This window comes from Oreochromis niloticus, linkage group LG8 (assembly GCF_001858045.2).
Source record: "Oreochromis niloticus isolate F11D_XX linkage group LG8, O_niloticus_UMD_NMBU, whole genome shotgun sequence".
Lineage (NCBI taxonomy): Eukaryota > Metazoa > Chordata > Actinopteri > Cichliformes > Cichlidae > Oreochromis > Oreochromis niloticus.
Window position 1 is genome coordinate 12,709,740 of NC_031973.2, and position 15,056 is coordinate 12,724,795.

The window sequence follows — 15,056 nt, forward strand, 5'->3', positions numbered from 1 at the left end:
TGACCTGCTGTTTTCAACACCAGAGTGTTTGCTAAAATGGTGTTAATAATTATAATGCCATCATCATACACACTCTATTACTATTTGTGTACGCATGTGTTTGTATGTGTGTGGAGAAAATGACACACTGTAACTGACACATGATCATAAAAAAGGCTTTTAAAATATATTTGTTTTTGACATTGTAAATGACTTTAAGTGTAAATCTAAAAATACGCGTTTCACGTCTGTGCGCTCAGATGTAACAGGTTATGACTCAGAAATGAGTACAGCTAAGACTGTAAACTGTTGTGGTTGACGGCACAGCTCTGCTGTGAAGTTGCAGTGCTTTGCAGCAGCTCCAGGCTCTTTGTTTCCCAGCAGGAATGAAAACTTTTAATGAGCTACCAACGAACCAGGAACTTTGTACCAGGAACCGATGTCTTGTGCCTCCCTTAATTTCCAAAAACAATTTTCAAATTCTCCATACAGTGTAAAGTTGTTTATATCAACTGTGGAAACCAGAGGATGTGTCATATGTAACTACAAGATCAGCAGCTACAGATTGGATACACAGTGGCTGTGAATTAGGTACTTTCTGACTGGAATCTTGTTAAATAGATACAAAAACATTAACTCTTGAAAATAACCACATTGTCTATAACAATGATTTAAATAACATTTAAAGACAAAAATCAAATCAGCATCAAAATCATTTAGTTTGCTTCATTTTCTAGTCCTAGTTCCAAAGTTTGTAACTTATGTTGCTAATTTCACCTTGATGAAAACTGTATGGAATGAGTGCATTTTTTTTGCAGATATCTGACAAATTACTATTTGCATTGTAAATTGTACTAAAGATTCTTTCAAGAAATGCATGATCCGTTTTTGCTTTCTTGTATTTTATTTTTGTTTCTTCTCAATCATTAACAAGGCTGTATATTAGCTGGCTGCTAGCTTTAGCTGGTCACTTGGGACTCCGCCTCCTTGTCCATATATGGTCTAAAGTGAATCCACAAACTAGTGGGTGATATCCTGGTGGTTACAACCATCTTTTTCAAGTGCACACTTGAATAATCCTCCTGAGATAAATTGTTTTTAGTACCAAAGATGTCTTCCTATATTTAACAAACTGAGTTACCTTTAACAAAATGTCCCGATCATAGACAGTAAGTCAGAATAGTTTTTGGTTGCACTGACATACATTTTACTATGTAGGTATAAGGTCAGAAATGGTAATGCCAAAAGTCTTAGTAACATGTATAAGTGGAGCTCTAAGCTGTTGACAGTTTCTGGGTAAGCAGTGGTTGTAGTGGCTAGTTTTGTGGTTGATCAACTGGGTTGCATGTGATATGAATTGTCCACAAAATCTACACGTTATAGTTCAAAAAAATTTTGGGCCTTTCACCTTTGGATGCAATGTCTTGGATCCATAGATGGGTCAAATGAAAAGACTGTCTTAGTATAGGGTATACGACTTAGTAGTAAAGGTCTCTTAATTGACAGCCAAGATATTTATTCATCAGCCCAGGAAACTCAAAGAAGCTTAAAGTAAAATATTCTGAATACAGATGTTTTGTATATGTTGTTGCATGTTTTGTATACGTTGCAAAGTAGTGCTTAATAGCCTGTAAACTCTGCTGCTTTTCAGTGTACGGGCCGGGGCACATTCGGATTTGGCAAAGATTATGTTATAATAATAATAACAGCAGGTCTATCCCTCAGGATCTGCTGTAATGTGCGTAGCGATCCCTGATGTGGAAGCAGCTGAATGCAGCACGGCAGGAAGCCTAGAGGACAAAGGAATAATCTGCTTTTATTGACAAGACGAGAGAGAAATCCCTTAAACCCTCTGGTTTTACTCATGAGTGCGAAAATCGCAGGCACAAAAGAAACTGATGAAATCCTGCTCTGAATACTGTGCTGTCTGCACCTTGTACTCATACTGGGAAAGGTTTCCGAGTGATGCAGTACAAGTCTGAGTATTACATTCAGCCACTCCTGACATCCACTGCATCTGTAAGAGTTTCCAGGTATTCCCAGTAAATTTAAAGAGCAGTACATTTCTATTCTGTTCATAGTGCAATGCCCCCTAACATGTCAGAATGTGAAGTGTAACCAATATACAGTTCAGTGGTTATGGCGGACTCATTTTTGTTTCTAACTTCATTAAACATATCTAGTAGAAAAATATCTGAATCTGATTTAGAGCACAGTTTTTCCCTCCAGTTTTTCAGTTTTTCCCACTGTCAGGATTGCTTGTACATGTGCGGATCTCATTATTTGCATCTTTGATTGTGTTTAATATGAGCAACTACCTCTGTAACAGTACAAATTGTTACAATGAGAACGGATCCAGGATGATCAAAAGCTTTATCTAACTTAAATTTGGTCAGTCTGGGGTTCAAGGTCATTTTCTCAGGCATGTCCAACAGCTCCCAGCGTAGCTGCTGCTTTAGCTTGTTTCCTGGAAGTCCCGTTCTGACCTCTTACACAGTGTGTTCTGCAATTTCTCGAACATGTGGAGAGTGCAAACATCAATTCCTCTTTCAAACCCTCCCAAGTTGTGTGTGGGGGATCATCACCGGTGATGCGAGCAGTTTACACCATAGCTCCAGCATACCATAACTCAGGAACAGAAGGGACATTGTGACCATAGTTCACATTCAGATACTGAGTTGGGGACACTAATCTTAGAGTGCATTGTCTACAAATTGCAGGATTGGTGGCTCAATCCCCTCCACAAGAACCTCAAGTTTCTCTCGATGACAGACTGATCACTGGTGATCTAGCTGTTGTAAAAATCCCCGTTTTCAAGCCCAAAGGCAACCCGTCAGGTTCAGGTGTGAGACCCGGAGCATGATTGTCATTTTGTCAACATTCGTTGAGTTCTGAATTGTAAACTGCTACAGCGTGTGGGACTGTCAGAGTAGACTTGATTCTACTGTACCGTCCCAAGGATCTGGAGCCATCTGATCCGTCGCTATTATGTCAACTCAAAGCACACTGAAAACACTGACATTTTTTGGCTACTTAAACAAAATATTCATTTAATGATTTTGGCGTCTTACCAAATTTGACTCTCTGAAACTTTCTACAATTCCTTGAAAAGAATATCAAACAGAAGGATTGCTTTTTTTTGGACACACTGGAGGTGAGCAAACACAAACAGTAAGATTGCAGCTAAGGTCGGGGTCACTGTAGCAACACGTTTTTTTTTGTTTTTTACCATAAATAAAGCATTTACCTGCAAACTATGGAGAAAAAAACTCACAACTATTGAAAGTCTTAAACTTATGAAGTGATTTCATATCTTAAAGGTCAATTTCACTGCTCTTATTCAGTGCCGTAAGTGAGGAACAGAAGGGGACACTGAGACCATATTTCACATTTAGTCAGATGCTGAATTGGTGACGCTAATCTTAGAGTGTCTTGTCTACAAATTGCAGGGTTGGTGGTTTAATCCCTGGCCACTCCACATGCCAAGTGTTCTTGGGCAAGACTGAACCTCAAGTTGCTCCAAGTGGCAGATAAGCGCCTTTCATGGCAGCACAGCCCCAGCTGGTATATGATGAGTGTCTTTGAATGGGTGGAGGAGAAAGTCATGCCAAGGTTCAAAGACACTGCAGTGTATACGTGCAGACCATTTAATCTGTGGCGGCTAGCTAATCCATGAGTATATTTGCTACATGTATTATGAGTAAGGACAGGTGTGGATTTAAACTGCAACTTGTTGGCAGAGGCGTACAGTACAACACCAAGGTGTTAGGTGTAGTCTTTCATTGCTCTGCAATGGCTAAACAGTAAATTTACAGTTTCACAGTATAAAGTGAGCAGGAATATGTGTTTGCATGTATCGGATTTGCATGCACCGTAATTTTTCTTGGTGACTTGGTGTTTTTTCCGGTAGTTCAGTCTTTTATACAGTACTGTGAAAAAGTCTTGAGCCAGCCTTCGTTTCTTCATGTTTTTCTTGCTTGGTTCAAATCCACCATCATGGAGTTTGCATGTTCTCCCCGTGTCTTTATGGGTTTTCTCCTCGTACTCTGGCTTCCTCCCACAGCCCAAAGGCATGCAGTTAGTGGGGTTTCGTTAAGTGGTGATTCTAAATTGCCGTTAGGTGTGAATGTGAGTGTGAATAGTTGTTTGTCTCTGCGTTGGCCCTGGGACCTGTCCAGTGTAACCTGTTTCTTGCCCTATGGCAGCTGGGATAGGCTCCAAGTGGTCTTGAGTAATAGTAATCCAGGCGTTATCCAGATGTTTTTCTTTGGCTGCTTTTTCACTAATTTCCAATGCAGTTCTTGTACCTATCCACTTTCAGGGGAAATGTTAGTTGTTTTCTTGCTAGGTACTTAACACCAGCCTATGAATCATTAAATTGTATCTTTAGGCACTTTGTTACTAGCAGCCTGTTACAAAAAAACATGATTTATTTCAGTGAATATGTGAAAAATTCCAAAGATAACACATTTTGGCAGTTTTTGCACTAACAAGGTAATTTGCAGAGAGATATTAAGAAGGGTAAGAAAAAAAAAAAGCATAGGGAGCATAGTGTGTCTTCTCTCTCCAATAGAATGTTGCTAAAGTTACTAAATGTGGTTTGATATTAGATAAGCTGGACTTACAGCAACAGGAAGAAACCACTGGGGGTTGCATTTATCTCTGGATGGGAAGATGACCTACAGTAAAATTAACTTAATGTATTTATTTTTTAAGCTAAAGACTAAGCACGGAGGTTTTATGTACTATCCTTCATGTTTTTAGAACATTTGAATGACTCTTATGAGACAAAAACCCCATGTTTTAGTCATTCTGCTCCTACTGATCAGTCTGTCATAAGCAAGTCCAGAGGGGAGAAGAAATGCCTTTGGCAGAGCCACTGATCTCGGGACATTGAACCTGTCCAGCTCTGTGTCCTTGAGCCTTGCCTTAGTCATGAATCACCGGACTGACAAAGCCCAAGGCATGATCAGAATGACACACGATGAGCTAATTTCTTACCCCACACAGGCGTCTGGGGATCGTCTGGGGATCGTCTGTGCAGCGCTTATCATCCTTCTGCTGCTGTCGTCAGTGGCTTTAACCCGTTATATAAATCCGATTGTTTTCTTGTCACATTTTATGCCAAACGCAGATTCAGGTTTTCAATTAGATCCGATGCTGTGCATATCTCGGCACATTACTGCGAATGAAGTGACCGACAGTGTTGACGCTAATGAAGGCAGCCCACTCAGGCTTCACTTTGTCTTCATTATTTCTTCAAATTGAAAACTGAATGTAATCAAGTTCTTATTATTTTAGAGAAAATCTTAAAAAAAAGGAACTGAGTAATATGAAAATTAACAACGCATTGCGCATAATGGGAGATTGTAGACTCTTATGTCGTTAATGGTTAGGATGCTGTCAAAATGTTACAGTCCAAATGTGGGTTTCCTGCTTGAATGACACAAAACACAGGAGAGCGACTTTCTTCTCCTGCTGTAATTTAAACAGTTTCATCATGAATTCAGGCAGATGGGGCAGTGGACTGTTTATGAAACACATGCTGGATAGGTTATATTAAGATCATGCTTGAGGAGGGTGCTGGGCTTCGGGAGCACTATCCAAGACCACATTAGTATGCATGTTGTGTTTTTGCCTGTCACCACAAGCATGGGGCACATGCAGGCATAGCCAGTGAATACAGGGGCAGAGTTGTCTCTTCAAGGCCCTATCTGTAATTCTTTTATATGCATTATTTCCAGGGAGAGGTCACTTTTTCTTATTTAGGAACTGTTTTGATGGGTTGATGGAAAGTATTCTATTTGTGAGCAGATCATCCTTGCTGTGTACAGGCGTCAAGATTCTCTAAATCCATGATTTGCTTCGTACCTCGATGAAGCATACCTTGGTTCATGTCTGTTAGTGGGGTTGAAGAGCATGAATGAAAAAAATGGGAAAAAAATAAAACCTTTTGATCACAGGTAACGCCCATTGATTGTGATTGGGTTGCCAACTCTCATGCTTCTGAGGTGTAGCGTGCCTTTTCCTGCATTCTAAAAATATCTAAGTTAGGAGAAGTATTTTTATCGATGTACAGTGGACCTAAGGGTTAATATGGAAAATGCATTTTATATGGATAAGATTAATAAGATCCATGGTGTGCATCTCCAAAATGAGAATTGTCCACATTTACGCACATGGCATCACAGTGGAGGCTAAATCTACTGAACTTTGCTGTTCATGACACACAGAGAGAACAGGGATCAGGAGCTTGTGGTAAATCACAGGCTAATTTTGTAAATCTAAGACAGTTGAGCTCCCATTGGTCACAGTTTAGTGGTCAATGTAGACCTCTGCGATGAATCTTTGCACAGCCTATGACTTAACCTACGAAAGACACCTATGTCATTGTTAATGTGTTTATTACCTTGAGGTTGTGGCCCAGTGTTTTAGAAGCGGTGCCAAATAAAAACAATACATAGAACCAATTTCACCTTTTGTATCCCCAATCTTCATTTTTTGGCAAAAAACCATATTTGTCCAGTTTTTGTAAATTCGTTTATGTCCATTGCGATCATTTCAACAGTCTGCATTCAGGAATGTGCTGAAATCTGTGCTTATATTGATGTCATGTTTGTTATTCTCTCACTGATAAATTCCAAAACTGTGGTTAAAAAGTCAATTGGCCTTCTCACAATGATTGCAGGCGGCGTTGAGGTGACATGTTTTACATATTTCCAAGGAGGTGCATGTGAGGTTGTAGCGTAGGTTACAGTGTAGGGTTTCAAAGTGGTTTGCGGTTATTGCATTCGTACAGCGTGCATTTAACAGAGACGTGCAAACGTTACTGTTGTAATAAATCATTTGTTACACAGGATCAGAAGTCCAGAGCTCCACACAGCTGTCAGACTTTCTTAAACTTTTTAATAAGTTGTTTTTACTCTTATTAAGCATTGCTATCTGTTTTCTGAAGTCAAAAATATTTTTTAAAGTCAATATTTGTGGTAACAGTTTGGCCTTATACTCTAAAGAGCCATGGTTCGAGAAAATTCGAAATTCCTGGGATGGTTGCACCTGAAAGGGCATCCTATATGAAAATCCAGATCCATCTACTGTGGCGACCCCATTGCTCTAAACCAAAAGAAGCTTGCTATTTGCAGTAGTGCATATTGTATTACACACATGGGTGTTTACTTTAACTACACTTTGACTATATTAGTATTTAAATGCTTTATTTCTTTAAACAATTAAAGTTTAAATCAATATTGCCAGAATGATGAATGTAACATTAAGACTGCTGAACTGTGTGTGTGTGTGTGTGTGTGTGTGTGTGTGTGTGTGTGCTAGAACCTAAAAAAATAAAATAGCAGTAAACAGCCTGGCAACAAAATCGAAATATATTTAATTGTGTCTGCTGATGCTCGGAAAGTTATAACTACTCATTGACAAAATTGTAATTGTAAATCACTAAAATACTAATAAAACTTTTTTATTAGTCTGTTAGTGATGAACATGTACAGCAGATTTAGGGTGATTTCGTGTATTATTTGGTTTATTATTGTTGTTGTAAGACTTTATTTTCCCTTCCCATTTGCAGTGTCACCTCTAGACTATTCAAATGGCCATTTCAACCACATTCAGCAATAACAAAGATGTCCTTAATAGAAGATAGAACATATCAGCTACTTGCTGTAATGAAAATACAAGATAGGACTAAAACTGCAGATATGTTTGTGGTTTCTAAACTGTTGCTGGGTGCAAACATTACTCAGAAATCATTTACAGCTTGGAGTTGACTATCAATCAGGTGGCCAGTTATAACATCTCTCTAATCTTGGGTTTTCCTACTGCATGCGCTGCCCACTGAAACAACACTGTGTCAGTAATGACACTGTAAATGTCTAAGATGTTCATCCATTGTCTGTGTTTGTCAAGGCTGCACTCAGTCACGTTTACAGCTGTTGTTGTAAACATGCTAATTTGCTGTTATCACCCCAGGAAAAGGATGAAGCCTAGTTATTGAGAACAGTCATAAAGACTCTACAGCATTGTTCACAGACCAAGGCCGACCTCAGACGTTTACAGCTGCTCTAAAACTACAGAAACTCAGTATCTTCCCATGCCATACAGAAATCCCAAATCAGTTTTCAGTGAAGTAAAAAAACATAAATATATATTTATATATATGAGACTGCAGCAATTGTAATTTTGTGCTTTGTCCTCTAAAAAAACTAATCTGAAGTTTAACCTTATCTTGCCTTGTGCGTTACAAATACTTTTCAGCTCAATGATAGCACATTGATTTATTCAGTCTCTCTTGTGCGTTTCTGTACCTCATGAATCAATGTAGCATTTGAGGTCAGACAGATGGGCTGGCTGGAGTTTCCCGGGGTAGTCCTTAGGTCATTTTATTTTGGAAAGCATCACCGTGTGGTGGTTGAAGCTGCTGTGGGACAGTCATCCATAAGGAACATTAGGTCAGAGATTTCTGCTCCCATGAACAAATGGGATTAAGCAGTGCTGTACCCAACTCTCAATGCATCCACTGTTTATCAAGATCCTACATTTACTACACGCTTTAAGAGAACGTGGGGCAAACTGGTCACTGGTTCTCCTCAGGGCTGTAGGGGGAAGAGAGACTTCCATTGCAGAATTAGCAAATTTCTTCCTCAACAAAAATCTTAATGAGCAGAGATGCAGATCCTTTATTTGAACCAGTTATTTATGGGTTTCTTAATGGGGAAAAATTAATTTATCGGATTCTCATAAAACTGAATTTCTGCTACTGTCAGTCTTCACCTCCTTCATTTCCTTTTACCAATTTTTACCACGTTTAACTATTATTAAAATAAAAGTTTTTGTGTTAGATGCTGGCTCTCGTATGTACATGATGATGATGAGTCACACTTCAGGAAGAGTGGAGGAGAATGAGTGGGTTTTTTGATGTTTGCAGGTTGCCTTCTGAAGGCTTGAGACCTGCTTGTGTACTCTGTAGCCCTGCACACCATAGACAGCATCACTGATGATATTGGAGTCAAAAATTAAATTTGTTCTTTTCTATCTATTTATTTCTTATTGAATTGGTCAATTATTTGTGCAGATGTGCTTGGTTAATGAATTTAAATGGTTCGCAGATAGTTAAGCTTTCTCTTGTGAGTTTTCTTTCAGATTAAATTCCAAGTTTTAGTATTTTTTCTTAATAGCCTTAGACATACAAGTGATAAAATCTTAAAACCAACCCTACTTAAAACCTTTTTCACGTTTAAATCAAGAAATACTTGATAACATTAGTCATGGGTGCAGTGCAAAAGCCAAACCTTGTCCCAAGACACAAAGGTTAATGTTTTTTAATTCACTTTTTATGCCAGGTGTTAAAAAACTAAATAAGTTAGAGGTTTAAAGATTCCCACCTCTTTATCACAGTCATGACACTCTGCTGATCCAATCCACGGTAGCTGTGGGGCACTGGAGCCTATTCCTGCTGTCATAGTGTGAAAGGTGGGGTACACCCTGGACAACACGTAGACTGATAACTATTCATGCTCACATTCACACCTACGGCTAATTTAGGTTGGCTAATTAGCTTAACCCACTCACTTCTTTGGACTGCACCCAGAGAGAAACCACTGAAGCACGGAGAGAACACGCAGACTTCACACAGGAAGGCTCCAGCTGGTTGTATCCGTAACGCCGTGCTGCCCGTTCATCATACCGTCTCTGACAATGTAACCATTTACAACTGATGCGACTCAGTGAATAAATATCAACCAGTGACAGTGGTGAATGTCATCTCATTTGAAAATAGGCTGATAATAGTCACCAATGACAATGTTTAGATAATATATCTGTGCATCACCAAGTGCAACATGAAGACCCAACTGAAAAATCTAACACCAAGAGATCAAAAGTGCTTCCTTTCAGCTGCGTAACCAAATACTTAAAACTGATTTAAAAAGATCATTTTTAAATTCTGACTCTGTTTAGTGCTTTGTGCTTTAACGACTTGACTTGAGTCTTTCTGTGACAGACATGAACTGACTCTGACTTGTTTCAAATAACTTGAGCACACTCTGACTTAAAAGTTCTTGGATTTGCCTCCATTGACTTGTGGCATGACTTGAAACCTGCCCGTAAAGATGCAAAGTTTTTCATCCTGGCACTGAACAGTTGTTTAAATTTCTGGGAAAATGATTTCTTTTAATGCAAGTTTCTTCTTGACTTGCAGTCTCCGCTCGCATTTAGTAAGAGTGTGTTGTCAAAAAATAAATGCAAATTTGAGTTGAGTATATCTTGGCAGCTCCCTTGGTTATCATGCAGGAGTGGTCAGTCCTCTCTGTGAGCTCACTGTGCCCCCTTGTGGGTGGAGCCATCTGCCAGCAAACATCCGAGGGAGGCTGAATATACAGATGTGATGCATCATTATGGGATGACAGAGATGAATGATGAACGCTGGCACTGCCTGATGTCGCTTCATTGACAAACTGAGTCATGACTGCCCAGTCAGTGTAACGGCCTGAGTGTGTTATTTACTGCCGTTGCTGAGTCGTCGTCTTCTGGTGGCATTAGCATTTCTAGGGTTGCAGCAACATTGTTTCCAGTTTCTAAACTGGGACAGTCAGAGGCATAAAGAGATTTCCTGGCTTTGAAAGAAGAGGGGATGATTAAAAATGCATGCGGGTGCTTTTTGTCATTACAGAGCCATCAGTGGTTGCAGGTTGACAATACAATTTCACATCATGGAAATGAATTAACCGGGGTTCATTCATTATGCATGCCCATTGGTTTCTTGTTCAGGATGGCCATTGTGTCATTTCTAAATAGATGAAAGCCAGGTAGGCTTGCAGATAACCTGCTAGTGTATTTCGGGATGTAGAACATTTGTTCTGCTGTCTGGCAGAAACCTTTCTGTTCTTATTTGTGTCTCTCGGGGTCGCGCCCTCGTCTACATTAGCGCTGGCTGTAAAAGGGAAAATTAGGACACTTGTTTCACAACGGTTTTAATAAGCTGCTGTGCTTTTTGACTTATAAATGTCAATTGATGATGCTGTAGCATTAACATTATGTTTAAAGGATTAAAAATCTAGGTCTTCCCCACCCCAAATGGCAGAAAACTGGTTATGCAACAGCTGCATTGCAAAATGTAAGATGTATAAACTGGTTTATCTGCTTTTTAGCCTACTTTCCTTTTTTTTTTTAAATGTGCTGTAGTTAGAGATTTTAGAGGTTTTTATCTTCTGGCTTGTATTTCTGATAATCTAGCGCCTTTTTTTGGTTGGACAAATACTGTTAGTAGTTTTGTCAGGTGAGAACAAGGCGGATCAGCTCAATCTTGGTTTCTCCATCACTAGATATGCTGTCGTTATAACTCCTGTGGGGCTGGCAGAAGTGATTAAGTTTCACCTAAGCTCACTCTGTGTCAGAGCTGGCGGCTCACCATCACTGACAGTCATATTTATCGCCCCGCAACCTGCCTCCCTCCCGGCCCGGGATTCTATTGGCCACTTCCAGGCTTGGATCTATTCATCAGTGTCTTCTCCCTGCAGAAGAAGCCAATGTGAACAGAGTAAAAGCGACACCCTGGTTTTTATTATCGCGCTGCTTCACTGTCAGCGTCGAAGCTTCAGGCTCAGCTGCATCTCCGAAAGCTGAAGCCGCGTTCTGTCACTTCGCCCACACCTCCACTGCCAATTTACATGATGAGGCAAGCTCTTGCGTATTTATTTATGCTGTCAGATATACAGTAACAGTGTAGTCTGTTTGTGACACTGTGACTCTTTCTTTTTGGTTTATATAACACAATAATAACAGGCTGGCAAGATGCATCAAGGTCTGCTGATTAATAGCCATCTAATATTTGCTATGTCAAACATTGTTACGTACATGCTGCGTTTCAGGGTTTTCTGATGTTGCAGAATTAAACAATCAGGAGATATTTTTGGTTTGTTTTGACATGACTCTGAAACCCAGATGATGATCAGTTTATGGTGAAGCTGTGACCAAAAAAATGTTTGGGGATTTTTTGTTTTTTCTTTGTTGGGCAAAGACGAATATTCATATGCTGTAAACTGTACGGTTTTTAAATGTATTCCATTTTTTTTTACACTGTATTTTCAGCTCATCGTATTTCAACCTAATCCACTTGTTTTTCTAATTTTCTAAAAGTTGTTAAATCAGTTAAAATAGTGAAATAAAAGGAAATAATGAGAGACAAATGTGGCTCTTGTCCATTTACCAATACATCTTAAAGATTAAAGAAGTGCTGTCCAGTTTAAAAACATGCTTACTTGTACATGTGTATATACTGTACTGATTCATTTGCTTTTACCACTTCACCTTAAAGTAAAAATATATATTTTTTCCCATTCTCTGCAGGTGGTGCTCGTTTTTGCACTCAGCATCGGAGCCCTTGTGATATACTTCATAGATTCCTCTGAGTAAGTAATTAGCTTTAAACTTACTCTGTAATTTTTTCTTTCCCCCCTGTAGCTCACAGTTAAGCCTGTTTTGTGAGAGTTTAACTGATATGACTCACTTTAAGATCAGTAACCTCATAGCTAGACACAGTCTTCATGGAAATGTAACCTTAGCAGCTCTACCAATCAGAGCATGTCTGAAGATGGATTAATGAAACTGATATCAGAAGTTTGTTCTTCAGTTTTGCTGTCCTTGGCCTCAAAACCTGTTTTCAGACATGAGCTCCGGGAAATTTTCAGGTCATCGTCTGAAGTCGTCTTGTTGCCAGCCTCATCCTTACTTCTGGAAGCACTCCTCAGTGTAGTGTGCAGAAGGCAGGACATGTAATGGTCACTCACCAGCTGTGAATTCACTTGAGAAATACCCGCGTCACTCGCATATGGGTACAAACTGGTGCTATCAGACATTATGTTGACTTTGGAGCAGGTTAATGACTGTTTAATGTCTGATCCAACTAGCTAATGGTGGAAAATTTGTAGGGGAGCGCAGTGCAATTAGAAAAAGTCAGTTAGGTTTGAATTAGCTTAATTCAGTTTACAAAGAACCGCAGTTCAGTTCAGGGAAATAAATATAAAGTGTAGGAATAACCCTGCTGTTATTTCTGTTATATTACAGTCTAAAATCTATTGTAGTTCTATTTGTAGTAGTGCAGACACATGAATGTGAAGTGCATGTAAGGTAGCCTTAATAACACTGAGTGCTTTGTCATGGTTATATGGCATTTAGAACACAGGCTTGCTATTTTTTGCTTGTTTGTTGTTTAATCCAATCATTTTCCAGGTAAACTGCTCCGGTCTTCCTTTGCGATCTCCGCTGACGACCAGCTAGAGCTCACAGATGAAATTTGCTTAATCTCTGTAATGAAAGGATCAGACTTTTAAAGAGGCAGGAAAGTCCAAAATTTCCTGTTCAAAACAATCTCCATCGGTAATCAGACTAGAGGAAGCGGAAGGCTCTTTAAGCTACATGTGAGGCAGTATACTGTTACTGTGGCCTTGTGGTGTTTGGACACAAAGTGTCATTAAGGAAGTGGGGTAAAACACGCCAGGATAAAAGCTTCTATCAAGCCCACAGTGAGTCTCCACTGGGAGTAATGTAAAAGCAGAGAAGGGAAAAACTCTGTAAACTCATATAATCAGCCTCCTGCAGGCAAACGTTCAGCTTATTTGTTATTGCATAAGAAGACGTACAGCTGAGGGCTTGGCTTGCTCTGATGTGGTTTGCAAGCATGATCTCATTTCATTATCTGGACAAGCTCAGATAGAGTTACATCCTTACCGATGCCATCTGTGGCCTCCTGTTCTCAGAACTTGCCTGTAGTGTCTCTGAGTGCCTTTTCACCTGATGGAGGATGACGTTCAACCTCTCTCTCTTTAAACACGTCATGCATAAGAAGAGGCATTGTTAAATGTAGAAGGACTGATGCCCTAGCACCTGCTCGCTGACTTATATCCATATTAGTCCAAATGAGGCTCTCTGCCTGAGTTTTCAGTCAGTATCATCCAGGTCTTTCTATTATTCAGACACTGTTTTTTCACTACTTGGAGCCAAAGAACAGCCAGTTAGCTGCTCTCTCACAAGTGGCAGCAGACTGTAACAGATATAGCCCTTCCTGTAATTAGTGCAAGCCTTGCCGAGGCTGTTATATGATGGACAGGCTGACCTAACTTAAAGTGACATGGAGAGAGATGTCAACATAGAAGACCCACTTATATTCAGAGAAGAGCTGTGAGCTGCACAGAGGAGGTTTCGGTCTGTACATGGAGCTCTAATTCATAAATCTTGAGTTTTGTCTTACTGTGGACGTCATGGTTCTATGTAACTGTCATTTATAAGTCTGGATCACCTGATCAGCTGGAGAGATGTCCCATACTAACAAACTATTACATATTTTATCTTCTTAGTTTTAAATAGTTTGGTTGTTTATTTCAATAATGACTTTAAACACTCAAAAATTCTAGACTGCATATACATCTAACAAACTTAGACTGTATATAAAAGATGGACATAGCTATCATGCTGTCAGATCATATCCTGCTTTTCCTCCTTTTTGACTATATTTATAAAATGGAAAACCTTTTTTTATTCAGTTCACACCATAAACTCACCAATAAGCTCTTTGCTGATGAATTTATTAGAAAGAATGCAGATTTAAGTCCCAGTCACATAGCCCTAGAGACCAGTTGGCAACCACCTTGCAACCACTGTTCACTAGGGAAAAATGTGTGTTTCCCAAATAAAAGTTGCCAGTGGTTACCAGTGATGAAACTGAATTGCAATCAAAGGATGCTGCAGCAAAAGCCTCCTCGTGATTGTTTATGACATTGAGGTACTGACATCACACATAGTTTGCATAGAAGATGCAGACCTATCTGAAAACACTCTGCAACTAATTGCTAAGTTTTTGCAAAACCGTAAAAGTGCAACACAAACTGGAAACACAAAAACTTTGAAAATCAAAGTTGTGCTTTTGGAAACATGTTGTTTCAGTGGTACGGCACAACTTGTAGGTTTGTGTCGCAATTTTTCAAGCTTCGCTAGAGTTCGTGGATAGTTAGTGAGTGTTTGCAGACAAGTGGACATCTTCCATGCAGACTATGGGAAACTATGCCAATCTGTTA

At 39.5% G+C, this 15,056-nt stretch overlaps 1 protein-coding gene across 15 annotated transcripts in view; it reads left to right on the forward strand.

Annotated features, from left to right (window-relative positions):
* LOC100703246 (calcium-activated potassium channel subunit alpha-1) overlaps positions 1-15,056 on the forward strand; it is a 92,859-nt gene that overhangs the window by 24,538 nt on the left and 53,265 nt on the right. For all 15 annotated transcript variants that reach the window (XM_025909972.1, XM_025909971.1, XM_025909974.1 and 12 more), the window contains one exon: positions 12,334-12,395. In XM_025909972.1, coding sequence (XP_025765757.1) covers positions 12,334-12,395 — 62 coding nt within the window. The remainder of the gene's footprint in view (positions 1-12,333; positions 12,396-15,056) is intronic.